At 35.7% G+C, this 23,743-nt stretch overlaps 11 protein-coding genes across 11 annotated transcripts; 8 read left to right on the plus strand and 3 right to left on the minus strand.

Annotated features, from left to right (window-relative positions):
• Window positions 1-186: 186 nt before the first annotated feature.
• Window positions 187-2,003, plus strand: B0P05DRAFT_527281 (uncharacterized protein). The gene is made up of 7 exons (XM_051576531.1): window positions 187-379; window positions 424-479; window positions 532-715; window positions 763-985; window positions 1,037-1,207; window positions 1,253-1,394; window positions 1,436-2,003. The coding sequence occupies exons 1-7, from the start codon at window positions 199-201 to the stop codon at window positions 1,970-1,972; spliced, it is 1,494 nt and encodes a 497-aa protein (XP_051438482.1). The 5' UTR covers window positions 187-198; the 3' UTR covers window positions 1,973-2,003.
• Window positions 2,004-2,015: 12 nt separating this feature from the next.
• On the plus strand, window positions 2,016-2,479 carry B0P05DRAFT_527288 (translation machinery associated TMA7). The gene is made up of 4 exons (XM_051576532.1): window positions 2,016-2,092; window positions 2,146-2,201; window positions 2,245-2,332; window positions 2,384-2,479. The coding sequence occupies exons 1-4, from the start codon at window positions 2,077-2,079 to the stop codon at window positions 2,416-2,418; spliced, it is 195 nt and encodes a 64-aa protein (XP_051438483.1). The 5' UTR covers window positions 2,016-2,076; the 3' UTR covers window positions 2,419-2,479.
• Window positions 2,480-3,017: 538 nt separating this feature from the next.
• Window positions 3,018-5,661, plus strand: B0P05DRAFT_527291 (carbamoyl-phosphate synthase L chain, ATP binding domain-containing protein). The gene is made up of 8 exons (XM_051576533.1): window positions 3,018-3,145; window positions 3,186-3,225; window positions 3,280-3,382; window positions 3,438-3,655; window positions 3,713-4,402; window positions 4,453-4,859; window positions 4,906-5,201; window positions 5,257-5,661. Exons 1-8 carry the CDS (start codon window positions 3,040-3,042, stop codon window positions 5,536-5,538), a joined length of 2,142 nt encoding a protein of 713 aa, XP_051438484.1. The 5' UTR covers window positions 3,018-3,039; the 3' UTR covers window positions 5,539-5,661.
• Window positions 5,662-5,730: 69 nt separating this feature from the next.
• Window positions 5,731-7,034, plus strand: B0P05DRAFT_463195 (geranylgeranyl pyrophosphate synthase; the record flags this gene model as incomplete). The annotated part of the gene is given in 8 exon segments (XM_051574154.1): window positions 5,731-5,829; window positions 5,872-6,026; window positions 6,087-6,250; window positions 6,299-6,328; window positions 6,386-6,461; window positions 6,476-6,565; window positions 6,615-6,693; window positions 6,738-7,034. 8 exon segments carry the CDS (start codon window positions 5,731-5,733, stop codon window positions 7,032-7,034), a joined length of 990 nt encoding a protein of 329 aa, XP_051438485.1.
• Window positions 6,749-7,813, plus strand: B0P05DRAFT_263555 (methylmalonic aciduria and homocystinuria type D protein). Its single transcript, XM_051573374.1, has 3 exons — window positions 6,749-7,380; window positions 7,429-7,515; window positions 7,561-7,813. Exons 1-3 carry the CDS (start codon window positions 7,132-7,134, stop codon window positions 7,753-7,755), a joined length of 531 nt encoding a protein of 176 aa, XP_051438486.1. The 5' UTR covers window positions 6,749-7,131; the 3' UTR covers window positions 7,756-7,813.
• A 3-nt stretch (window positions 7,814-7,816) lies between these two features.
• B0P05DRAFT_527308 (uncharacterized protein) lies at window positions 7,817-10,523 on the plus strand. Its single transcript, XM_051576534.1, has 7 exons — window positions 7,817-8,417; window positions 8,460-8,563; window positions 8,619-8,714; window positions 8,760-8,985; window positions 9,029-9,394; window positions 9,440-9,754; window positions 9,804-10,523. The coding sequence occupies exons 1-7, from the start codon at window positions 7,853-7,855 to the stop codon at window positions 10,490-10,492; spliced, it is 2,361 nt and encodes a 786-aa protein (XP_051438487.1). The 5' UTR covers window positions 7,817-7,852; the 3' UTR covers window positions 10,493-10,523.
• A 17-nt stretch (window positions 10,524-10,540) lies between these two features.
• Window positions 10,541-11,915, minus strand: B0P05DRAFT_463309 (kinase-like domain-containing protein; the record flags this gene model as incomplete). Its single annotated transcript, XM_051574160.1, has 5 exons — window positions 10,541-10,897; window positions 10,948-11,021; window positions 11,082-11,464; window positions 11,518-11,740; window positions 11,813-11,915. The coding sequence occupies 5 exons, from the start codon at window positions 11,913-11,915 to the stop codon at window positions 10,541-10,543; spliced, it is 1,140 nt and encodes a 379-aa protein (XP_051438488.1).
• Window positions 11,916-14,101: 2,186 nt separating this feature from the next.
• On the minus strand, window positions 14,102-15,414 carry B0P05DRAFT_527318 (uncharacterized protein). Its single transcript, XM_051576535.1, has 5 exons — window positions 15,290-15,414; window positions 15,000-15,244; window positions 14,614-14,957; window positions 14,259-14,564; window positions 14,102-14,211 (listed from the first exon to the last, which is right to left on the minus strand). Exons 2-5 carry the CDS (start codon window positions 15,193-15,195, stop codon window positions 14,182-14,184), a joined length of 876 nt encoding a protein of 291 aa, XP_051438489.1. The 5' UTR covers window positions 15,196-15,244; window positions 15,290-15,414; the 3' UTR covers window positions 14,102-14,181.
• Window positions 15,415-15,575: 161 nt separating this feature from the next.
• Window positions 15,576-16,776, minus strand: B0P05DRAFT_568772 (uncharacterized protein; the record flags this gene model as incomplete). The annotated part of the gene is made up of 5 exons (XM_051581211.1): window positions 15,576-15,824; window positions 15,903-16,050; window positions 16,097-16,212; window positions 16,264-16,468; window positions 16,520-16,776. 5 exons carry the CDS (start codon window positions 16,774-16,776, stop codon window positions 15,576-15,578), a joined length of 975 nt encoding a protein of 324 aa, XP_051438490.1.
• A 271-nt stretch (window positions 16,777-17,047) lies between these two features.
• B0P05DRAFT_568773 (small GTPase superfamily) lies at window positions 17,048-17,842 on the plus strand (the record flags this gene model as incomplete). The annotated part of the gene is made up of 5 exons (XM_051581212.1): window positions 17,048-17,161; window positions 17,209-17,296; window positions 17,317-17,570; window positions 17,623-17,746; window positions 17,796-17,842. The coding sequence occupies 5 exons, from the start codon at window positions 17,048-17,050 to the stop codon at window positions 17,840-17,842; spliced, it is 627 nt and encodes a 208-aa protein (XP_051438491.1).
• A 1,469-nt stretch (window positions 17,843-19,311) lies between these two features.
• On the plus strand, window positions 19,312-20,622 carry B0P05DRAFT_527325 (uncharacterized protein). Its single transcript, XM_051576536.1, is given in 3 exon segments — window positions 19,312-19,352; window positions 19,369-19,564; window positions 19,617-20,622. 2 exon segments carry the CDS (start codon window positions 19,504-19,506, stop codon window positions 20,576-20,578), a joined length of 1,023 nt encoding a protein of 340 aa, XP_051438492.1. The 5' UTR covers window positions 19,312-19,352; window positions 19,369-19,503; the 3' UTR covers window positions 20,579-20,622.
• The last annotated feature ends 3,121 nt before the right edge of the window (window positions 20,623-23,743 follow it).

The raw sequence follows: 23,743 nt of genomic DNA on the forward strand, positions 1-23,743 counted from the left end.
GTTGTTGTTGCTTCTCAAAGGTTGGGCGACAGAATCTATACTTGGGGCCAAAATATATTGATTTTTCAGGATAAAGTGCACAAGTAGTGACTTTACTTTTACGCGGGTCGGACATGTTTTTATGCAGAAAAAGTGTTGCATAAGTAGTCGCCCAGAAAACAAATCCGTCTTTATTACTTCTTTTCTATTTTTTATAAAATGTATTTAAATCATGTGCTGTGCATTTCTGTGTTACTATTAAAAAGTGTAGAACTTAAGTATATAGAAACTGAGATAGTCATTTTGGGCGCAGGAGCTTCTGGTATCTCAGCAGTCAAAACATTATCTAAACAAGGTGTTACAGATTATATCTTGCTGGATGCTCAACCCTTTATAGGAGGTGTGAATCACTTACAAGAAGCATTTATTGATAACAATAATTAGGTAGAGTACAGCATGTATCTTTTGGTGAACACAAGGTTGAATTAGGAGCCAATTGGGTATGTGTAGTGTCAGGGAGTAAGAAACAATAAACAGATAAGGATTCAATAGATTTATGGTAAAGGCAAAAATCCAATACATAAACTGGCAGTCAATCATGGTTTAAAAACTACCCCTAATGATAAAAATGATGTGGTCTATTTTGATGATTATGGTTTATTGAAAAATCAACAAGAAGGCATTCAAAAGAGCAGTGAATTTGAGTACATCAAAGCAGAACTAGTGGATTATGCAGGCAAGCATAATAGAAGAAAATAGAAATAAAATGTAACAAAGCAACAGATAAACGGATGAAACGTAATCAGGTTGATTTGTCAAGCCGATCTGCACTAAGCTTGTTGGGATGGAGACCAGACACTTCACTGAAAGCAGCCATTGAATATTTCAATATCGATTGGGAGTTTTCTGAGCCTGCAGAAATGTGTTCTTTAGATTATGCTACAGGCACCGCAGATAGCATAACTGGCTCTTATCCGTTTGGAAACGAGTTTGTAGTAGATGATAGGTAAATACCATATATGTATATGTACGATAATTTCATCTCCTTATCTTCAAGAGGATTCAATCATATATTAAAACAAGAATCAGCCAAGTTTTTAGTCCCTAATGATCATCGTTTGATGCTTAATACAACAGTAACACAAGTCATTTATAATGATCATAATGTGACAGTCGTGACATCGGGTGGAGATGTGATTGTGTCCAAATATACCATATGCACATTTTCGTAAGGTTAAAACGATATCCTTCTTTATCTAAACTTCTTTTATAGTTTAGGTGTGTTACAAAGTGATCTTGTTCAGTTCGAACCTACATTTCCTGAATGGAAACGAGAAGCACTATTGAGTTTCCATATGACCACGTATACTAAAATCTTTCTTTTGTTTAAGCAGAAATTCTGGGGTGATTGGCAGGTAAAATGAACAGACAAATAAATACGATACTTACTGAATAGTTTGCACTCTACGCCAACAACCTTACTCAACATGGTGGTTATTATACAGTCTGGCAAAACTTAAATGCACCAGGCTATTTCTTCAAAAGCAGTGATCCTATATTAATGGTCACCATAACCGATAAAGAGTCCCAACGTATAGAACGCATGACAAATGCACAGGTACAAGAGGAAATCATGCAAGTGTTACAGCGCATGTTTCCTTCACTGAAAATTGAGCCGCCTATTCAAATTCTGTTTCCAAGATGGTATCAAAATCCTCTGTTTAGAGGTTCTTATTCTAATTGGCCTATCGGTGCATCGCAAAAGCACCATCTGAATATGAGAGCACCTCTAAAAAACAGGTTGTGGTTTGCAGGAGAAGCCATGTCCGCTGATTATTACGGGTTTTTACATGGTGCTTGGTTAGAAGGAGAGTCTGTTGTTCATAGCATTTTGACATGCATGAGAGCCGAGAAATGTCCCGTTTATGAATACCATGAATATGTAACTGGATGTGATGTAGAGAACAAATTAAGATTTTTCAGGCAAACTTAATAAATTGTAATACAACGTCACTCTTTTGTCGATGTCTGAAAAAAAAATGAGGCTTTTTTTAATTTGTTTTTTTTTCTTCTTTTTTTCTTAATTCGATTTCAATCATGTCTGGTAGACAAGGTGAGACTTACAAAGCTCTATAAGACCTTATATTAATGGGAATATAATCAAAGGTGGTAAGCTTAAGCCTCTCAAGAAGCCCAAGAAGAGTCAACACGAAGAAGATGATGTATGTCGCATAATAATTGATTGTCTGTACTGATTAGAAACAGGAAGATGTTGCTTTCAAGAAGAAGCAACAAGAAGAAGCCAAGAGGATGAAGGAATTACAACAAAAGGCTGCTGGCAAAGGTCCTTTGCGTAAGTGATAAAAAATGCGACTTAATCTGGATGACTTATATTTTTTGATAGTTGGTGGTGGTATCAAGAAGTCTGGCAAGAAATAAGCTAATTGATATGTAAAATAAAATAATGCCTGACGTTGTGCAAAATACGTTTGCCATATTACTTTGTTTTAGGGAAAAGAATATTGATGCTATTGAAGGTCTTTGTATCTAGAGCATCTCCCTGGGAATAGAGACACGTTTGATAATTGTTGAATTGAGTGTAAGAGGATATGGTCGCAAATAAGCACAACGATATCCTCAAAGCATATTATTTACTCTTATATGTAGATATTTTATTCATTGCGGCTTTTAAGAGAATAGTATAGTGCCCTTTGCTTACGCGCACAATGTCACTATCTTTATCTGCTATCGAATGTAAAAGCCTTTGGCTAGACTTAATATGCTTTGTCAAGGACAAACGCATTTTGATTTTCTCTTCGCTCAGACGATTCGTATGATATTTCTTCATTGGATTCCTACAGTCAGATCAGTTTTCAAGTAATAAGCTGAAAAAATGAAAAATCATTTTTATGAATTTTTCATGTACGACACGATATTCTCTCTCTTCACCCAGTACCACTTATGGAGATACAGCGAGTTTTTCTCACGGCTGTTTTGTTTGTGAGATAAAAAAGAAGTACATTCTTCATTTCTTCTTTTCTCTTCCTTTTTTTATTCTTTATGATGCTTCGATTTCAATCAAGATTGCCCAAGGTGGCAATTGCTTCCAGCACACTTCTCCACCACCATGCTATCCGATCCCTTCATTCTTCCAAAGTGATTTTTGGTAAGGCATATTGATAGAATCAATTGTACTTATGAATCAGATCGTAAACCTTTGTTTGAAAAGATCCTTATTGCCAACAGGTAAGAAAGTGTACTAAAAAGAGGGGAAAAGGGATCGTTAATGGGTATCATCAGAGGTGAAATTGCTCTTCGTGTTATGCGTACAGCAAAGGAACTCGGTATCAAGACAGTAGCTGTCTATAGTGAACCTGATATTTATGCTCAACACGTTAAGATGGTAATGAAAAAAAAAATACATGAGTATTGATACTTATATGTCTTATTTCATATAGGCCGATGAGGCATTTTTGATTGGCCCTGCTGCTTCTGCTGAAAGTTATCTTTGTATTGATAAAATTATGAAAGTGGCTAAAATGACAGGTGCCCAAGCCATTCATCCTGGTTACGGTTTCTTGTCTGAAAACGCAGAATTCGCTGATACTGTCAATGGCTCTAACATTGCCTTCATTGGTCCTTCAGGCAACGCGATGCGTTCAATGGGTTCTAAAAGGTAAAAAAAAAATCCCACGATTAAGATGAAAAAAGTTCTCACACTTTTTGCCGACAGCGAATCCAAATTTATAATGCAGAAAGCAGGTGTGCCTGTGGTACCTGGTTACCATGGTGAAAACCAAGATGTCGGATTCTTGAAGGAACAAGCCGAGAAAATTGGTTATCCTGTGTTGATCAAAGCTGTCAAAGGTGGTGGCGGCAAAGGTATGCGTATTGTCAGATCACCTTCTGAGTTTGAAGAAATGTTGGAATCCTCTAAGCGTGAGTCTATCAAGTCGTTTGGTGATGATAAAGTCTTGGTTGAGAAATATCTCGAACATCCTCGTCATGTTGAAGTTCAGGTCTTTGCTGATAAGCATGATAACTTTGTTCACCTTTTTGAACGTGATTGTTCTGTTCAAAGACGTCATCAAAAGGTGATTGAAGAAGCTCCTGCACCTGGATTATCGGATGCTTTGCGTGCTGAATTGGGTACTAAAGCTGTTGCTGCTGCTCGTGCTGTGGGTTATGAAAATGCTGGTACTGTTGAGTTTATTATGGACAATGTCGACAAGCAATTCTATTTCATGGAAATGAATACTCGTTTGCAAGTAGAACATCCTGTGACTGAAATGGTCACCAATACAGATTTGGTTCGATGGCAACTTGAAGTAGCTGCCGGTAATCGTCTTCCCAAGACACAAGAAGAACTCAAGTTAATTGGTCATGCTTTTGAAGCTCGTGTCTATGCTGAAAATCCATCCAAGTAAGCGCCCTCCTTTTGTCCTAAATCCTTTTCATTTAATACTTTATTAGCCACTTCCTTCCTGATACTGGACCACTTTTCAGTGTTCGTACGCCTAGCCCCAGTAAGGATATTCGTCTAGAAACTGGTTTTATTCAAGGCGATAATATCAGCGTTCATTATGATCCTATGATTGCTAAGCTTGTTGTCCATGGTGAAAACCGTAATGACGCTCTTCGTCGTTTCCGTCGTGCTTTAGAGCAATATCAAATTGTTGGTTTAAATACCAACATCAGCTTTATCAAAACAGTAACTGAACATCCTGAATTTATCAAAGGCGAAGTTGAAACTGGCTTTATTCAACAATATGAAAAGGACCTCTTTAAACAACGCGAGTCTCCTGACCCAACTACGTTGGCATTAGCTGCTAGTGCTCTTCGATTGAGAGAAATTGAAGATGTTAAAAAGAGTGCTTTAGGTAAGCCTTTATATTACTCTAGTCAATAACTCATTCCTTCATAAAGATCTCTATAGTCCTTGGGCATCAAACACAAACAGTTTCCGTATCAATAATATCAACCACAAGAAGTATGAAATCATTTCAAATGACCACCCCTATCAAGTGATTGTTTCTGCCAATCCTAGCCAGCCTCATTTAGTGGATATGGAGGTCATTGACGCCGCTTCAAACACGCATATCAAGACATTTGAGGCTGTTGAGACGCATAAAGAAGACGGACTTGTGATCTCTTCGATTGATAACAAGCAGATCAAGAGTAACGTTGTCTTGAATGAACAAGATGTTGTTGTGTTTGATGAGGTAACAATTTCATGGGAAATGTTATGTTTTAGTTGACCTCCTTTTTTTTTTTTAGTTTGGTCGTACTACCTTTAATTTACCAATACCAAACTACATGAAGGGTGGCATAGAAGCACACGGCGCAGGATCTGTCAAGACACCTATGCCTTGTAAGATTTCTCAAGTGTTGGTTCAACCTGGCCAAGCAATTCAAAAAGGTGCTCCACTTATCATCTTGGAAGCAATGAAAATGGAGCATGTCATTAAGGCTCCGGTTGCCGGTACTGTTGATCAAGTACTCTATGCCGTCGGTGACTTGGTAGCTGAAAACAAGAGTTTGGTGACATTTGCCGAATAAAATAGATAAATATAGTTAGAAAACAAATACGTTGTTTCTCCTCATTCTCAGGAGTCAACAGGTTTATGCGCGTCTTTATACAGTGTCATAACAACAGCGACTTTTTTGATAAGAAAAAAAAAAAAAAAAAAACTTAAATTTATGTATAAATATGCACATCATTTATTTTACTTTTTCTTCTTATTCTTAATTATGTTGACAAGTAAAACCACAATCGACTCCGCCAAGGTTCAACCTTATGGCAAACATTATCAAAATGGCCTTGAACCAGTTCAAAAGAGCCAAGAAGATGTAAGTTGTAACACAATGTTCTTGGTTCTCATGTTGTTAAAGATCCTTCTGGAACCATTTCATTATTTGTGCTCCAATCCTGGTAAAGACATTCGTTCTAAGATGATTGAAGCTTTTGATGCTTGGCTTCATGTACCCAAGGATGATTTGGTTGTCATTACTCGTGTGATTGAAATGCTTCACAGTGCTAGTTTGTTGTAAGTAGAAAAAAACAGGTTCGTGTGACCTGGTTGACACATACCTTTTTTTTTTTTAAGGATTGATGATGTGGAAGATGATTCCGTACTTCGTCGTGGTGTTCCTGCTGCTCATCATATTTATGGTACTCCACAGACAATTAACTGTGCCAACTATGTTTACTTTCTTGCTTTAAAAGAAATCGCTAAACTTGATAAGCCTAAAATGATTACTATTTATACTGGTAAGTTGTTTTTGATAAAATAAAGGAAAAACTGATCAGTTTCATTAGATGAGTTGATCAATTTACATAGAGGACAAGGTAAAGTATAATGAAATGTGATTTACTACCCCTTTTTTTTTTTACTAAACTCCTCAGGCATGGAGTTGTTTTGGCGCGATACATTAACTTGTCCTACAGAAAAAGAGTTTCTTGATATGGTGAATGATAGCAAGTATTTCCCTTTAGAATGGTCTCAATACTGACTTTTTTCTTAGAAACTGGCGGTCTTTTAAGATTGGCTGTCAAACTGATGCAAGAAGCAAGTCAATCTGAGATGTAAGGGAGAATTAGCTCGTTAAATAGACGGAGTAACATTTTATGTTAGTGATTATACAAGCCTTGTTAGCAAGATTGGTATTCATTTTCAAGTGCGCGATGATTACATGAACTTGCAATCAAAAAATGTAAGTCCATATCTGTCTCTATAATATGCTTATAAAATCTTTAGTATGCTGATAACAAGGGATTCTGTGAAGATTTGACAGAAGGAAAATTTTCTTTCCCCATCATTCACTCTATCCGTTCTGATCCAAGCAATCGCCAACTTTTGAACATTTTAAAGCAACGCAGTAACTCACTTGAGCTCAAGCATTTTGCTTTACAACTGTTGGAAAAGACAAACACATTTGCTTACTGTATTGAATTTTTGAGGGTACTGGAAGAGGAAGCAAGAGAAGAAATTAAAAAGTTAGGCGGTAATCCTATGCTAGAAAAAATTATGGATGTCCTGAGTGTCAAGCCATGAAAGGAATGGGTATGCGTGTTTGATACACAAATAAATATCAAAGTTTTACGGCCCGGACAACTTTTTCTTTCTCTTTTCATATTTTTTTTGACACAACATGGAAAAAAAGAAATTATCTCAATGCCTTGTAGAACCAACTACGTTTGAATTTAGACACTCTACATTTGAGTATTCAGTTTATCAGCCCTCACCACGCTTTCTAAGAGATTTTGACAGCATATTTCCACAATTAAGTTCTAAACAAAGAAGCCAGTTATTAGTTGTACCCGTCATTCAAAAATGTCAGCATGATATGGTAGGGATCACAAAAGAAGTCAACTATGAGAGAGACATTCGTTTGGAACTAGTAAGTAGTCAATATAAATCAAGATGTTTCCTCTCATATATGTTGTAGTTTGTTGAATGGGGTAAGAAAATTGTAGACAGAATCAAATCTGTTGGTATGTGGGCGGATATCATGGATCCTGCTTCTGGTTTCCCTGTAAGTACAAAGTGTATATAATGTTTGACTTAAAATGATGTTTAGGTCTTTGGTGAACCAGGACCAAGTCCTTATCCTGACGTACAAGGAACTCATATGCTCTCCTCTCGATTTGATGTACAGAATGTTGGCTGTTGTCATATTCTTCTTCATCCTACTTGGAACAGCCGTATATACCCTTCTACTTTATTTACAACAGCTCCAGCAGACATTTTGAAAAAGATTATAAACGAAAAATAATGCATTTGGGTTGAGTTACAATTTATACACGGGGTTTTTAAATGTTGTTACATGAAGTCATTTTCCTTTTTTTTTTTCTTTCTTTCATTTAATAATCATGACGGATAATTCATTAAAAGTGGATAATGATGCTAAGAGAACAAGGCATCACTCAAATACAATTTCAGGCAGTAGACCTCCAGCCTTAGATATCACAATTACTCGGCCAACACATGTTCGTAGAAATTCAGAAGGTTCTCCTGGTGTTCCTCCTCCTATCTGTGTCTCTGAGCCTACGCCCATTGAGCCCTCTGCTGAGCCCTTCAATTTCGAGCAAAAAAATCGTCCCCCAACACCTAACAATGACCAAGTCAAACAAGATAGCTTGTCTGACTCTACGCCCCAACAGTCCAAACGTTCTCGTTCACGAGCTTCAAGTCTGACCTCAAGTCTCTTGAACGAAATAAAAGAGAGCTCGACTATTCAGTCACTTGCTCATAAGATAAAGTCTCGACACGGTTCTGAAGACGTCGATAATGAAAGCACAGTGGAATCAACAACAACCACAGCACCAGCAACAAGCATTATGACAAACAATACAATTATTCTTGCCAACGCTAAAAGAAACCAAGATTTCCATGCTTTGTTTCGAAGTGTTCCAGAAGAAGATTCGCTTATTGAAGGTAAGCAACAGTCAAGTTGTTCATGACATATTTACTTTTTAGATTTTGGATGTGCTTTACAAAAGGAAATTTTATTACAAGGTCGGATTTACTTGTCAGAAAATCACCTCTGTTTTAACGCAAACATCTTTGGTTGGGTTACTAATGTAGGTTTTTAACGTTAAAAAGAGAGTGATTGACTCAGCTTTTTTTTTATGATAGCTTGTGATTGCATTTGCTGATATCGTTGACATTGAGAAAAAGACAACTGCTTATTTCATCCCTAATGCCATTCAAGTATCTACAGAAACTTCAAAGGTACTACACACACATTGAATCTCTTTGCTCAAATTAGCTTGATAGCATTTTTTTGCATCGTTCTTATCTCGAGATCAAGCTTATGATTTAATGGTAGATATTTGGCATACTGTTCGACCTGATCTTGCACCTAAAGACGAAAACGACATACAAAATGAGCAAGAGAGTAGCTCATTGGATGAAGATAATAGTTCATCTGAATATGATAGCGATACAGAAGACTCGTATAGCGATGATCTAGACTCTGAAGTGAATGCCAAAGATACACAAGGTAATACAGATGTATATATATACAAAAAGCTTATGCTAGTTAGCCAAAGTCGAAAATCGGTCTCGAAAAGTTTCAATGGCAGGATCGCTTCCTGCTTTCAAAGATGTCAAACATGTAGACTCCACTTCACGACGCCGAGCACAATCTGAACTGCCTCGACCCAATTTTCAGACTATGAATGAAAAGGCAGGCAACGAGAAAAAACCTGATGGAGGATCGCCAGACACAAAGGAAGAGCCTAAGCCTCAAGTGCATGAAAAAACAGAATGTGAATGCGGCCAGAATGGCAATCATTATCCCAACTTAGTAATGGATCAAGTTTATAACGGCACTTTGGATCAGCTCTATAATCTATTGTTTGATAGTGATTTTATGAAGGACTTTTTAATTGACAATCAAAAGAGTTTAGGCAAGTTTGGATGATATATGCAATTTTTTTGTAGTTAACTAACAGAAATTAGAATTGGAAATGGGGATTGGAAAAAGACGGATGGTGGGAATGTATTAGGCGTCAGAGAGTACTCTTACATCAAACAGTTGGGTGGTGCCATTGGCCCAAAGCAAACAAAGTGCTACATTACACAAGAGTTGCTTCATCATGATTTGGACAACTATGTGTCAGTTTTGTCAACAACGTCTACACCTGATGTTCCCTCAGGTTCTTCATTTACGTGTAAGACTCGTACTTGCCTAACTTATGCTGGCAAAGGAAAAGTACGATTGACAGTAACAGTTCAGGTTGAATTTACAAAATCTTCTTGGCTCAAATGTAAGTGGTAATACGGTACGAAGTAATGTATATTGACGTATGATGTTAGCCACCATAGAGAAAGCAAGCATTGATGGCCAACAGACCTATTACAAAGATTTGGATGCTGTTTTACGTAAACATTTATCTAATGCACCTTCCGGACGATCTGGCCATGGTAAAAAGAAGAGAAGAAGAAGCAAGAAATCAAAACACGCCAAAGCCCATCAAGACGAAGCTGAACCAGAACCATCGAAGCCTAAGGGTATGTTGGACACGATTTTCCATCTATTGTCTGATAGTCTGGGGTCTTTTTCACTCAACACTTCTCATATGACGCTATTATGCTTAATTATTATGGCTTGCATAAATGTCTTTATTGCAAGAAAAATGGCTGTTGTTGAAAAACAAATAGATGGTTTGGTTCATGCAAACGATTTCGAGAATGCAGCAACACCTCATTTACCACAAGATCAGCGTGATTTACGTTACCAACCGGAAGCAGACGATTTATGGGCATGGTTAGGAAGTATTGACCCCGAAAAATCCAACCAGAGGCCCATTGCTGTTGTTCAAAATCCAGAAGAACAAGAAGCTATTTGGGATGAAGCGATTCGATATTCAAAAGTGACCAAAGAACGCTTAGATAAACATATGATTGAACTGAATGAAATGATTCAAAAGGCAGAAAGTAATTTAGAAAGTGTGACACGATCAGTGAATGAACAACGTCAAAAGATGAGACAACAAGACGCATAAAACAAACACGCATTTATATTTATATTTAATAGTAATAATAAAGTCATTTTATATAGTGAGATCATCTAGAACAGCGCTTTTTTTAGCAGACTCAATTAGCGGTAAAAGACAAGTAGAAGGTGCCGCATTACTAAGAAATGGATGTTTTAACAACTCGGCTGCAGAAGGTCTGTTTTCGGCTTTAAATTGAAGACACTTGCCCAAGAAATCACGAAACTCGACTGATAATTGCTCAGGATCTTTCAGTGTGGGTGCAACATGATATGTTGTAAGTAATCGAATAGCTTGTTCTGGATCTTCAAGGTGAGGAGGGCTTCCTTCCACCATTTCAATAGCTGTGATACCAAGAGACCAAATATCGACACTGGGCCCATACTCTTTTCTCTGGACTATTTCAGGTGCCATCTACATAATTACATCTTTAGTTATGTGTCATATGCACTGAATGATCTTACCCAGCATGGAGTACCAGCTAATGTTGTTCTTTTTGATTGTGTCTTGTTGATTTGAGCACAATAACCAAAATCAGCTATGAAGAATAGTCAGAATGACCAAGTTTGTCTCTCCTTTTTTTCTCTCTTTCTCTTACAAAGTTTAATTTGACCTTGTGTTCCAATCAGTATATTATCACTTTTGATATCTCGATGAATAATGCCTTTTGAATGAAGATATTCTAAGCCTTGAAGCACTTGTAGACAAACAGTTGCAATTTCTGGTTCAGCCATATAGTTTTGTGTGACAACATCTGTTAAACTTCCACCTTCCATATACTCCATCACAATCCAAACGTCGTTTTTCCAAATATATGATTCAACATGTTGCACCATATTTTCATGTGCACTTTGTTCTTTTCCCATACGCACTTCATCAATAATTAAATCTTTACGTACTTGACGTCTTAGATGAATCTGTTTGATAGCCACAATTTCACCATTGTCTTTTGTTTTTGCCTTAAAAACTGAACCAGATGCTCTATAACAAGACAAGTCAACCAAAAGTAAAGCTCAACAGGGTCTATATATTACCCTTCGCCAATTTTACTCATATCTGTATAAATTGTATGAGGGTCTGCTTGAACACATAGCTTCTTAAGTTGTTCAATGGCTTCAGATGTCGATATTGATTTTTTGATCGGTTTTTTTAATATGGGTTCAGCAAGCGGTTGTTTTTCTTTTTTCTCCATTTCGACATAGATAAGTTTAATAAAAGTTGAGAGCAATTTGTCTTGATGTCTATTGCCGAGGTTAGCTAATGAAAGAATGTTAGCCAAACTATATATGAAACAGACTTAATAGTGTATCTTTTCAAGTAATTACTTACATGCCCCCCAATTTGGCGCCTTACCGAGCATTATTTTGCCTGTGTCTGTGTCAAAATGAACATGTGTTTTATGAACTGCATCAAACGGCCATGAAATAATCATATTATCTCGACGTTTTTTTTGATTAAAAAGTCTTCCTGCAAAATATGAGTCAAGAACATTGGGGGGGGGGTCACAAAACCAACTTACCTAAAATGGTCTGCTTTAAAAAGCTCCTTCTTCTTTTTGGTGGGTTATATGTATAATGAACCACATCTTGTTTCGACACGCGATTAAGTTGCTCAAGATAAAAAGCAATAGGTTCATCATTTGGATTCGCTTGCTGAATGGATAGTGAAAAAGTACTTTGATGTGAAGAATTCATTTTAAAAAGAAAGAAAAAGAAAAAGACAAAAGTAAAATAAAAGGTTATTACATGTACGTTTTCTCGAGTCATAAAAAAAACAATCATTGATTGTATCATAGAGTATGTTATGCAAGTCAAAGGGAAAACCTTCGGTTTAAATTTGTATTTCTATGGCTGTATTATCGAGATAGTTTTTTTTTTGCTCCTCAAACACTTATAAATCATATTTAATACCAATATTTAATTTAATAACAATGACAGTGTTACACTTCAGTCTTTGCTCTACCTGATTATCTAATGTCTAGACCTAACCTTTTGTACTTGGGTCTGGATATTTTTTTCCTTCTTAGTTACTACAAAGATAGGTTCTTTTTAATCCTAAATTAATTATAGTCTTCCAGAACCTGTTTTCTGTTTAGCTAAACAAAAGGCATTTGTTTAATAATTGCAAAAGAAATAGGAGAAATACTTGTATTATTTAAAAACGTTCACTTTGTCATTAAGATGAATGATTTAGCAAACCTGTTTATATCTTTTGCAAATAACTTTTTTTGCCACTTTGTGTTTGTTTTCTCTGACTAATATCTGCAGTAGTTTTCATATGCAATGTAATTAAAGCAGGCACATCAAGCCAGTCAGTTGATTTTGGTTGTTTTGGAACAATCTCTATCTTTACGATTGCTAAAAGAAAAAAAGTCCATTTATAATGTCTTTATATTCAAACAAACAAAAACGCTAGTTTGTTTCGATTTGAATATAAACACTACTTACAGAAACTAGAAGGATCGCAACAAAATTATATCAGTTGCGTTAAGGGGTCTTTGAAAGATAGGTCTTCTTTCACGGTTCGGAGCGGCACTATAGCCAGATCCAAATTTAAGATCTTTTCGACTAAAAAGCTTAAGAGATCAAAAATGCATCGGAAATCAAAAGCTTCAACCTAAAATGAATGTTTCCTATGATGCTTCAATGAGGTTCGTCATCCAAAAAAATGGTTGTTCTTCATAATTTTTTTTCAAAAACAAACAAACCTCCAAAATAGATATAGTTGCCTGAATAAAATAAATATAAGCATCATTAGGTTATTTTGTTAGTAAGCAGTTGATACACTTTATTCAAAAAAGTATTAATGAGCAAAAAGCAAATTCTAAAACTAGTAAAGCAATAAATGAAATAACAAATAAATAGTATAATTTGCTAATGTCAAAAGTTTCTTTGTTCATTGTAGCATCGACATAAGTACCATTTGCATCTGTCTGCTTGACAATATTCGCTCTCTATGCAGTCTAGACTACGCCATTATATGTTTAAAACAATTGACTTATGGCATGGAAGATAGTATAGGTACAGGCAGGACGTTCTGCAGTTTTTGTACAAATATGTTGTTTGAATTATCCATCAAATCAGGAAGTGTGCTGCCCACTCCAATATCCGCTGAAAAGAGTTACAGCATTTGTGTGAATATGTATTTTTTGAAAGCGAGGAAGTAATTGTAAGCATTTTATAAAAAGAAAAGAGAAAGAAAAAAAGAATGGTTTACCAAAATTGTCTTCAATTGAATACTTTATAGAGAAGAGGAAAAAAAAAAGACAGTGTAGTTATTTCTTTTTTTCTGAAATAACTGATTAAATCAGTAAGTTTTTAGGAACATATTAAGCTGAATATGAATCGATAAGTTCAAAACTTAAAGAAAGCTATGGACTACAATGCACTCGACGTAGTACTATTAAAAAAAGACAACTTCTATTGAAAACTGAACCAATGCTTATTATATAATAATGTTTGCATTTACATATGAAGAATTACTAAGAAAAAAAAAATACAATATATCCACTTGAAATTCATCATTGTTTCTCTTAAATGGTTCATCCGCTCAAATCTCTGAAATACCGATCTACATTGATAAGCTTCACCAAGATATTTTTAATAAGAAATAAAATTCATCACGTTAACTTTGATAAGAAAGACTATATAAATAACATTTGTGTGAAGGATTTCAAAAAGGTGATACATTTTTTATGATTATTGACTAGAATTTATAAAAGAGTTTAGCTATAGTAAAAATTGTTAGCTTCCGGCTTGTTGCTTTTTCTTTTTACCTTATCACATGGAATCGTTGTTTTTTGTCCTGTAAAAGCAAATGTAATCAAGGGTGAGCTACGAAAGTTAAGCGTAGCCATCAGATCAAAATCGATTTCAATATTCTTTTTCTCTTGTTCATTTTGACAAGATACTGAGAATAATTCTCTAATCACATCGCTATTGATATCTGTATCATTGCTGTTTAGCTTTGTGCTGGTAATCCTCATTGGAAATGTGACGTTTGTCACGGTTTGCGGTGCAAGGTGTAAATTAGACAGCTTTCCTGTACCGACAGTGGTTCGATTTATTGTAGGATAATAAGCCTAGAAAATAAAAAACGTAAGTCGATTTTTTCTTAGAGCTGTTACATACGACTGTTTTGACATGATCGAAATTGAATTCAAAGAAATTCGAGTTAAAAATGCTATATTGCAAATCAAGTATATCTTTAAGTGATGCGTTAGGGTCTTGGCCAACAAAAAGTATTTGAGGCGTTCTGAATGATAGCAAAAAAAAAGTCAAAAGACATGCTACACCACACAGTACAAGAAACAAAAAACAACAGATAGTTCGAGTCCATGCAGGCAAGCATGGAAAGCAACAGCAACACCAATATTTGTTATAAGAAGATTTACGGTAAGGCTGGTCTAGATGTAGGATTTTTGAAGGTTTCTCAATACCTTGAGCTTTAAAGCCGTATGGCTTCTTGCTAGGTACTACCTAAGATTAGTTATATCATCCACTGTTTGTTTCTGTACCTAATAATCTGTCTCGCTGCATGTTTCCTCTACTATAATAGTTTAATTCAGGGTCTTTTTCTTCAAACGTTGGGTTTGGACTTTGTAGTCTATTGTATGCATTGTAAGCATTCTGCACTGGCGTTACTACAGTTGGTTGTGAGAAACCAAAATCTGATGTAACTCTACTTTTTGTTCTGATTTTAAATAATGGCATCTGTAAAATGTATATATAAAAGGGATAAAAAAAGAAAGAAAAACCGATACTACAACAAAAAGATTGATAAAAATGTTGAGAAATGTATATTTACTTGTTTATGTATTTTCTTGTTTGAATTAACTCGCTCTTCTTTTAAACAGTTTACTTTTTTTCTCTTATATCGTCTTTTATTGCTTTTGATGAGTCTGTGTGGACTACAATGCTTTTGATAAAAGATGTTTAGAATAGAATAGAGGGCTGCAAGAGATTCTTCTTTTCTTTTTCTCAAATAACAAATCAAAAAAGGTTTAAAGGAATGTTTTGGATCTATTTAAAAGACAACAAAGGATTCAGCATAGCAGTAGAGTAATTTTGTAATGATTAAGAATTATTAATCTTTAGATGTTGTAGGCTTTTTTAAAGGCTTGATAGCTTAATTCACATTTTTCTACTAATTTCTCTGCAATATCACGATTATAGCCTGGGATTGTGCGGGCATCTACATACGCTTTCCCCCAGCGATTGGTGCATGAGCTGTATCGAAGAAGGTAATCAAGTGTAGAGAGTGGTGCCAATGCTACATATACATCAGCAATAGCGCCATTGTAGGCTGAAATATTTTGGGATATCACACCCAAGAAGCGCATCTAAACAACATATTAGGTTTTTATGACACTGTAACATCAACTTGCCAGATAATGAATCAAAATTCTTGCATAAAATACCCAGATTGGTAAGTTACCTATAGCGCTTGCTACGACACCAGGGGATGTAGTGAAAGAAACAATACGTGTTTCTTGACGCTTAAATCGTTCACTAGATGCAATGGATACAAGATCACAAGCCCATTTAGAGGATTCATAAGGCTCTTTACTGAATTCAGCAAGTTAATGCCTTTACTTTGTACTTTTGTTCTTACCATTTAATACCTTGCCAGTCATCAATATTAAAACAATCATATTTAGCAGTAATTGAACTTGTCCAGATAATTCGTCCATCACCCGAATAGTCTAACAGTTCCTCAAGCTCACGCATCTATATATTTCATAGATTAAATGAACTAGATAGACAAACGTCTATGCTTACCATGATATAATGACCAAACACATTAGCAGCAAATACCTCACCCATACCATCTTGATTTATCTCACCGACGTTCTGAATAGTAGCATCTGAACGTTCCATAAGACCCACAATATCTGTAAATGTCAAATAAAGGACAGTTTTCCAATTCAAACCCAAAGCACTTAATATGCCAGCATTACAAAACAAATAGTCTACTTGCATATATCTTTTTGTTTAAAGCAGATCAATAACGCGTGCGATTGAAAGAGATGCTTACTTTTCCCTGATCGCCTGACAGAATGACAAAACACTCTTGACATTACCAACATCAACAAGTTCAATATCAATATTTGCAAAAGGAAACTGCTTGACTAAAGCGTCCCTTGCTTTATTGGCTCGTGAAGGGTTACGGCAAGCCATGACAAGTTTAAGCTGATCACGCTTTGATTCAAGTAAGCGTTGACAGATGCCAAAGCCTACACCGCCGTTAGCACCTGTTATGATAGCAACCTTGATATGGTTTTCATTTGACATAGTCTCCTTTGAATTTATCTTATTTCACAAAAGTGAGAAAGGGACCTTGAATCGTGTGTGATGCAAGTGTATAAATATTGGTGTAACAATGTGCCTCTTGTTATTGTTTGATTATTTAAAAATGCAGCATTTTATATTTTATTTAAGTTGATCCTTGTACTCACTAATTAGAGTTTGTTATAATCATCAAGCTGTTTCAATTTGTGATACTACAACAATAATGAACGAGAAAATAGCTTTTTCTTTTCTTCTCTTTTTCTTATTTTATACCATGTTGTGTACTGGAACAAAAAAGTCGATGAAAAGAAAAGTAGTTGTTGTAGGAGATGGTGCTTGTGGAAAGACATCTTTACTTAATGTATATACAAGTGGATATTTTCCTCAGGTACGCTAACAATAAGAAAAAGTGATAGTGGTTAATTTTCATGTTAGACTTATGAACCCACTGTATTTGAAAACTATGTTCAACATGTCAATGTGGACGAAAGACATGTCGAACTTTCCATTTGGGATACAGCAGGTAATGGAAGCAGAACATAGTCATTCATGACAGAGTAAAACTAGGTCAAGAAGAATTTGATCGTATACGCGCATTATCCTATAGTGATACACACGTCATTGTCATATGTTATTCTGTCGATAATAGAGATTCACTTGAAAATATACCAAATCGATGGTTAGAAGAACTACAAGAGGGCTGCCCTTTTGCCAAAATTATTTTGGTAGCTTTGAAATGTGATCTGAGACAAGATGAAACTGCACTTAAAACAATGAAATTGATCGGTTATGAGGAGGTAAAAAGAAAAAAAAATTGGATTTATGTTGTGTAGCAATGTACTTACATAGAGAATAATTAAGGGGTTAGAGGTAGCTAAAAAGATCCATGCTATTCGATATCTCGAGTGTTCTGCAAAGCATAATCGTGGTGTTCGTGAATGTTTTGAACAAGCAGCCAGAGTAGCTACATTTGGTAAGATTATGGTTCATTAGCTGTATACAAAATTAATCAAAATTTATAGTTAAATTAGATAACGAAGCAGAGAGTAAGCCTTGTGTTATTTTGTAATCACATGTAGTATTTTAAAATATACGTTGTTTGAATCTTCATAACATTGGAAGGCTATTATTGATACAAGCCGAAATATGAAATACATTGGCTTTTCTTTTTCCAACGAGAAAAATAAGCATTGGAAGAAGCAGGACCTTTCTTTAAGCTTTATTACGCTTGGTTCATATCAATATCAATCAATCAATAAAAGCATATCTGCATACATCATGTCATCTTTTCTTCATCACTAAACTGATAGCTAAAGATAACGTATAAAACTAATTTATAGTCTATTCACTTAGAAAGAGAGAAAAGCAATCAGTATGAGTTTTATAGTGAGCAAAAAAAAAAAAATCGATGAATTTTTCAGGGTCTATTTTCAGGGAAAAGTAAGCACTGTCCTACGGATTTAAAATGTGGTAAGCGTATGCATAATGCACGGATCAACAGAAATACTTTTTGTGCTCAAGATAGAAAAAATAAAATAAAATAAAATAAAATAAAATAAAATAAAATAAAATAAAAAAATAAAAAAAAAAAAAAGACGATAGTTAGTTCATCTTTAGGCACCAGTAATCAGTACTTTCAGTTTGTGTGTAAAACAGCTTTCTTTCTTTTTTAGACAGCTAAACTTTTCTTTGCTCTTTTGGTTATTGACATTTTCATATGAATACAGTGTTTCCACCGTCAATTGGTCACTTTACTGAAAAAATTGGTCGCTTTTTTAATTTCAATTGGCTATCGGTACCCAAGCTTACTTTATGTAAGTACTAATACCGGTACCCATGGGTACCGCTATCGGTATCCTGGTACCGATAAAATTAGCCTGTGATTGGCTATGTAAGTACTAATACCGGTACCCATGGGTACCGCTATCGGTATCCTGGTACCGATAAAATTAGCCTGTGATTGGCTATGTAAGTACTAATACCGGTACCCATGGGTACCGCTATCGGTACCAGGATACCGATAAAATTAGCCTGTGATTGGCTATGTAAGTACTGATACCGGTACCCATGGGTACCGCTATCGGTACCAGGATACCGATAAAATTAGCCTGTGATTGGCTATGTAAGTACTAATACCGGTACCCATGGGTACCGCTATCGGTACCAGGATACCGATAAAATTAGCCTGTGATTGGCTATGTAAGTACTAATACCGGTACCCATGGGTACCGCTATCGGTACCAGGATACCGATAAAATTAGCCTGTGATTGGCTATGTAAGTACTGATACCGGTACCCATGGGTACCGCTATCGGTATCCTGGTACCGATAAAATTAGCCTGTGATTGGCTATGTAAGTACTGATACCGGTACCCATGGGTACCGCTATCGGTACCAGGATACCGATAAAATTAGCCTGTGATTGGCTATGTAAGTACTGATACCGGTACCCATGGGTACCGCTATCGGTATCCAATAAATTAGCTTGTGGTCATATGATGACTTATGATTGGTTGTTACTCTTTGTATAAATATGGGTACCGGTACCCATGGGTACCGGTACCGGTATCATATCTTTTCCTTAAAATGTCACAACCTATTGGTATAGTTTTAATTTTTTTTTTTGTTGTACTTCACGTTAATTGCTAAGAATAATCCCTTTATTGATTTTTAGATCCTGACCTCTTGCTCTTTAAATTAGACCCAAAATATCCACCAGGAAGCGATTTAATGGCCAAAACGATTTTACGCGATTCCATTGTGATTGACATGATTGTTACGACTGTTGTTGGTAAGAGACGCCCACTGACTTGAATGTATACAAGTGCTGATTTTCTGTATAGGTGAGAATGCTCGTTCTCTTTATACACCTAAGCCTACTGAATGGGCCAATGGAACAAAATCTGACATTGTTTATACTGCCTCAGTAACATCCTCTGAATTGCCACCAGTGTTAATTGAGGTCCAACATACCATTAACCTGGATTTTATTGACCGCCTTTTAGGGTACTCCTTATTTGCGAAAAAAGAATACAAAGCGAAGCCAATTGTGGTTGTGTTTGGTACCTACGCAACACGTAATGAAATCAGCTCGGACTTTGAGGTAACTTCTTTTTCATTTATGAAGCAAATCCCTTGCAAGTACTGGGCAGAAAAATGTTATATTCTTGATCAAAACACATTCATGGAAGCTACCAAGACTGTTCCTCTCCCTCCTTTGGCGGCGATTGCCTACTTCTTCTCTTCAAAAAAGCTTTCATTGCTAGCATCTGAATATAGAGACGACCCTACTTTACAAACACTCTATGCAATTGCTAAAGAACAAACAGTGACCAAAGTCGCTGCAGAGCAATCAACTTCTGAGGTATTACTTGAGGTTTGCAATCAAACCAATCTACAGTTCAAAAAAATTTTGAACACCCTAGAACCCATGCCTGACACCCTTTTGAAAAAGCGCCTACGCGCATATGCTGATGATGGTGCTCTTTACACCCAAACATGTAAATACAAGTATACAACAAAAAGAAACAAAGAATTTGTAGAGTCTATGCCACCACCACCCGAATTATCAGATTTGGCCAAAAGCATGATGAATGAAAGCAGCTCTTCTATTGATATTCTTCGTGAGGAAATTAGTGTACCTAAAACAGATATGGAGTATGTTAAGCAGTTCAAGCAAAACGAAAGTAGGATGGACTGGAAAACATGTTATGAAGCAGGAAAAAGCGAAGGTTTTTTTAGTTCTTATTCCAGCAGCTCAAGTTTGAAGGTTGCATTTTATAAAAAATTAAGTAAAAAAGATTAATTTGTTGTATATGTCAAAATAAAGTTGTAAATTCATACCCATTATATTTAAGGATTTGCTGATGAATATCAGGCTATTTTTTATTTTTTTGGCTTTTCTTAATCTTTAGAGCCCTAAGATTTATCGATAAAAAGTTCCCAATGAATTTGGTCTATATAGGTATGAGACATCTGTTGCATTTACAAAGGAAGGAGTAGGCGAGATTCGTCCTTTCTTTTTTTTTTTTTGGGATCAGTCATCATTTTGACATGTTACACATTTAGATGAGAACATCTGTCCGTATTACCTTTTTTTTTTTTTTTTTTTTTTTTTTTTTTTTTTTTTTTTGTAAAAAGGTAGAAAGGCTCATTTGCGTTTCCTTTTCTTTCCAATACTTGAAAAAAGGAAAAAAATGTTATTCAAGACTTCAAATTGTGTCTTATGTATCTTTAAAGTTTCTTTTTTTTTTTTACCTTAAAAAAGAAACACATACATAAAAAAGTCATCTAAATGTATTCTGTAAAAAGAAACGCATTGTCCAATGAAAAAGCCAAATCTCGGGTACTCTACACGAAAGAAATAGAAGATACTCCTGTTTGACTGCCTTGTTGCCCGATAAGAGAAAGGTAGTCATGCACGACGAAGCTTCTGTACACACTAATATAGGTGTGGTTTTTCTTTTATAGGTTGTTTAGAAGTCCCAAAGCTTTGATCTTGATTAATTAAATTGTCATCGATTTGGCTAATATTTGCTTTTTTAATGTACCATGGTGGTCGTTATGAAATGATACTACCCACGTACTAATTATTTGTAGTTATGAAAGACGACAAGGGCAGAATTTTTTGTTCTTGATGCTGAAGTATTGAAACTTATCGACCACAACCAGATTACTACAGCGATTTATCTCTTCTCAGGTACTACTCTCCTCTCTACTTATTTCAATCACATTGCAGCCAAATTATGTCTTTTGCTCTCCCCTGTTGGGTACTGCTTTCATGATTTATGTATGTCCATTGCCTATTTGACACTCAATTGAACCTCTTCGTTACAAACACACGTTTAACACTGTATACTAATGTTTAATTTCTCGCCATGCTCTTGTCTCTTATAATTCAAACCCAGTCCAGCACTCATATGTACACATGTCAGTAGACACGAATGTGTGAAGGCTGCACTGTTCAATCATTGCTCTGGAAAGCTCAATACAGTAGTTTGCACACATGCTTACTGAAGATCATTTCATGGTCACAGCAGTCGAAAATTGTCAAGCTGTAGCATAAAAAGCAGCTGAAAAGGAGCACAGAACAATTAGAAGTGCATCGAAAGAGAAAATACAACATATTTTGACGTTTTATCATCCTTTCTTCAGTCGTATCTCAGTACATAAAAGTTTCTCAACAAAATTAATTTATTCGAAAGTCGTTGCTTTCATTTGTTTATTAAGCCAATGCGGAACAATATGGGCTGCAACCAACAATGGGAAATGCCCTATACACTCCAGCTTTTCCTTTCTTTTTTTTTTGTTACACGAGTTAATGAGGTAAATGAGATTCTTTTTTTCCCGCTTATATAGAACCATAGATATTGTATCCTTTTATATGCTTTTATATGCTTTTTGCAATGTATCATGGTATATATATATATATGCATGTATCAAAGACAATTACTCTTTTTTACTTGTATCGTTTATTTTGGTTTTTAGACTCGAAGAAAATGTAGTGTCTGCTTTGTACTTGTTTGTGTCACCGAAATAAAACATATGTTTACATGGTGGCTATCAAATAGTTTTTGATTTCATTATGATAAGTGAAATTAATATACTTTGTGTGCTTCTAATCTTTAATGTATGCCTTTTTCGAGTATCTATTTCACTACAGGATCTTGATTCATAAATTAGCTTTTCTTACAATCCATTTCTGAATAAATCTGACATACGATTGATAAGCAGAATAGTATCACCGGCGGATTTAGCAGTCCGCTGCAGGCGCAAGTGTTTCTCATAGCAAACCATCATTTCTTCCTTCTAATTCCCTTTTTTGAGTTTCCTATGTTTGAGCATACATCAAAGAACATATTTATGCAAAAATATAACAAGTTTTGAAAAAGTAAGAAAATCGTCATTTTGCCCTTGATCCCTTTTACAAATCATCGATTTTTACTATTTTTTGATTTGTGATCAATAGAGGCATTGTAGACAAAACATGTCTTAGTACGAATTGCTTTTCTAGGTCCATAAAACACATTCAAAATGTTAGATTTACAAAAGTACTACAAAAAGTGTACGCTACAGCCCAAAAGCAGAAAATACGTTTTTGAAAGATAGCTTACTACCTTTACATTATTCAATGCGCCGTATTTGTATCTATCAACTTTTTTAATACGCTTTTTGGATGACTCTTCGTTTTTAGGCATTTTTTTTAATGATTTTATTTGCCGTACGTACTAGTGGTCTCGAGAGGGACCCACTAAAAGAGGTGCTCGACAATTATTTATTATAAGAGGGTTAAGAGAAACAAAAAGGGTACTACAATATCAAAAGTACAAAGAAATCAAGAAAAAAAAAAGAGCAGCTGTTACGAGGAGAAACCTCTCAAGGTGAAAGATCATTCTTAGCAGCTATTCGCTCAATTTGATATCGAGTGCTGTGAAGGACAGAGAGGTAGTGGAACTGATGATTCTGCATGGTATGAGCCCAATGGGCCTTCCAGATTTCAGAGAGACCGATCAAGTTTACCATGGCTACTGAAAGAGGACAGTTAGTTTGAGCCCGAATCCGAGAAAAATTGAACGATGCAAGTGCATCTGAAACTAGATCCAGAGAGGTGCCTGGCCATAAAAACTCCCTGATCAAGGCATCCCAGAACGGAAATTTTTGGGGGTAGCGAAAGAAGAAATGGTACACAGTCTCCTGATCACCACACAAAATGCAGGCAGCAATAGGGAAGCGAGCAGGAAAAATCTTGCATAGAAGTAAGCGAGTGGGAATTTTTTGGGTTAGAAATCGATACATCACATTTCTCTGCACGGTTGTAATTGGCATGCGCCAAAAGTACTTCCAAGCTGCAGAAGAAACCTCTTGCTGGGCAATAAAATCAGACAAGGCAGCTTGTGTAATGACCTTATGGAAAGTATGGCCACAAAATTTGCATTGTCAAATGGCAGTTTCAGTGTACGCACAAAGAAAA

The sequence above is a fragment of the Gilbertella persicaria genome (assembly GCF_025201335.1).
Source record: "Gilbertella persicaria strain CBS 190.32 chromosome Unknown B0P05scaffold_5, whole genome shotgun sequence".
Classification (NCBI taxonomy): domain Eukaryota; kingdom Fungi; phylum Mucoromycota; class Mucoromycetes; order Mucorales; family Choanephoraceae; genus Gilbertella; species Gilbertella persicaria.

Excerpts from the sequence above, each read along its gene's own strand:
- B0P05DRAFT_527308 (XM_051576534.1), top strand. The coding sequence starts at position 7,853 with ATGACGGATAATTCATTAAAAGTGGATAATGATGCTAAGAGAACAAGG. Across the intron at positions 8,418-8,459 it reads AGAAGATTCGCTTATTGAAG|ATTTTGGATGTGCTTTACAA; the intron begins GTAAGCAACAGT and ends TTTACTTTTTAG. Across the intron at positions 8,564-8,618 it reads TCTTTGGTTGGGTTACTAAT|CTTGTGATTGCATTTGCTGA; the intron begins GTAGGTTTTTAA and ends TTTTTATGATAG.
- B0P05DRAFT_527288 (XM_051576532.1), top strand. Across the intron at positions 2,202-2,244 it reads GTCAACACGAAGAAGATGAT|GAAGATGTTGCTTTCAAGAA; the intron begins GTATGTCGCATA and ends GATTAGAAACAG. Across the intron at positions 2,333-2,383 it reads TGCTGGCAAAGGTCCTTTGC|TTGGTGGTGGTATCAAGAAG; the intron begins GTAAGTGATAAA and ends ATTTTTTGATAG.
- B0P05DRAFT_263555 (XM_051573374.1), top strand. The coding sequence starts at position 7,132 with ATGGAAAAAAAGAAATTATCTCAATGCCTTGTAGAACCAACTACGTTT. Across the intron at positions 7,381-7,428 it reads GAGACATTCGTTTGGAACTA|TTTGTTGAATGGGGTAAGAA; the intron begins GTAAGTAGTCAA and ends TATATGTTGTAG. Across the intron at positions 7,516-7,560 it reads ATCCTGCTTCTGGTTTCCCT|GTCTTTGGTGAACCAGGACC; the intron begins GTAAGTACAAAG and ends AATGATGTTTAG.
- B0P05DRAFT_527281 (XM_051576531.1), top strand. The coding sequence starts at position 199 with ATGTATTTAAATCATGTGCTGTGCATTTCTGTGTTACTATTAAAAAGT. Across the intron at positions 380-423 it reads TGCTCAACCCTTTATAGGAG|GTAGAGTACAGCATGTATCT; the intron begins GTGTGAATCACT and ends AACAATAATTAG. Across the intron at positions 986-1,036 it reads GAGTTTGTAGTAGATGATAG|AGGATTCAATCATATATTAA; the intron begins GTAAATACCATA and ends CTTATCTTCAAG.
- B0P05DRAFT_527325 (XM_051576536.1), top strand. The coding sequence starts at position 19,504 with ATGGCCAAAACGATTTTACGCGATTCCATTGTGATTGACATGATTGTT. Across the intron at positions 19,565-19,616 it reads GATTGTTACGACTGTTGTTG|GTGAGAATGCTCGTTCTCTT; the intron begins GTAAGAGACGCC and ends TTTTCTGTATAG.
- B0P05DRAFT_527318 (XM_051576535.1), bottom strand. The coding sequence starts at position 15,195 with ATGCCATTATTTAAAATCAGAACAAAAAGTAGAGTTACATCAGATTTT. Across the intron at positions 14,565-14,613 it reads TCGATCATGTCAAAACAGTC|GCTTATTATCCTACAATAAA; the intron begins GTATGTAACAGC and ends TTTATTTTCTAG. Across the intron at positions 14,212-14,258 it reads CAACGATTCCATGTGATAAG|CTAAACTCTTTTATAAATTC; the intron begins GTAAAAAGAAAA and ends TTTTTACTATAG.
- B0P05DRAFT_527291 (XM_051576533.1), top strand. The coding sequence starts at position 3,040 with ATGATGCTTCGATTTCAATCAAGATTGCCCAAGGTGGCAATTGCTTCC. Across the intron at positions 3,656-3,712 it reads CGTTCAATGGGTTCTAAAAG|CGAATCCAAATTTATAATGC; the intron begins GTAAAAAAAAAA and ends TTTTGCCGACAG. Across the intron at positions 4,860-4,905 it reads TGTTAAAAAGAGTGCTTTAG|ATCTCTATAGTCCTTGGGCA; the intron begins GTAAGCCTTTAT and ends TCCTTCATAAAG.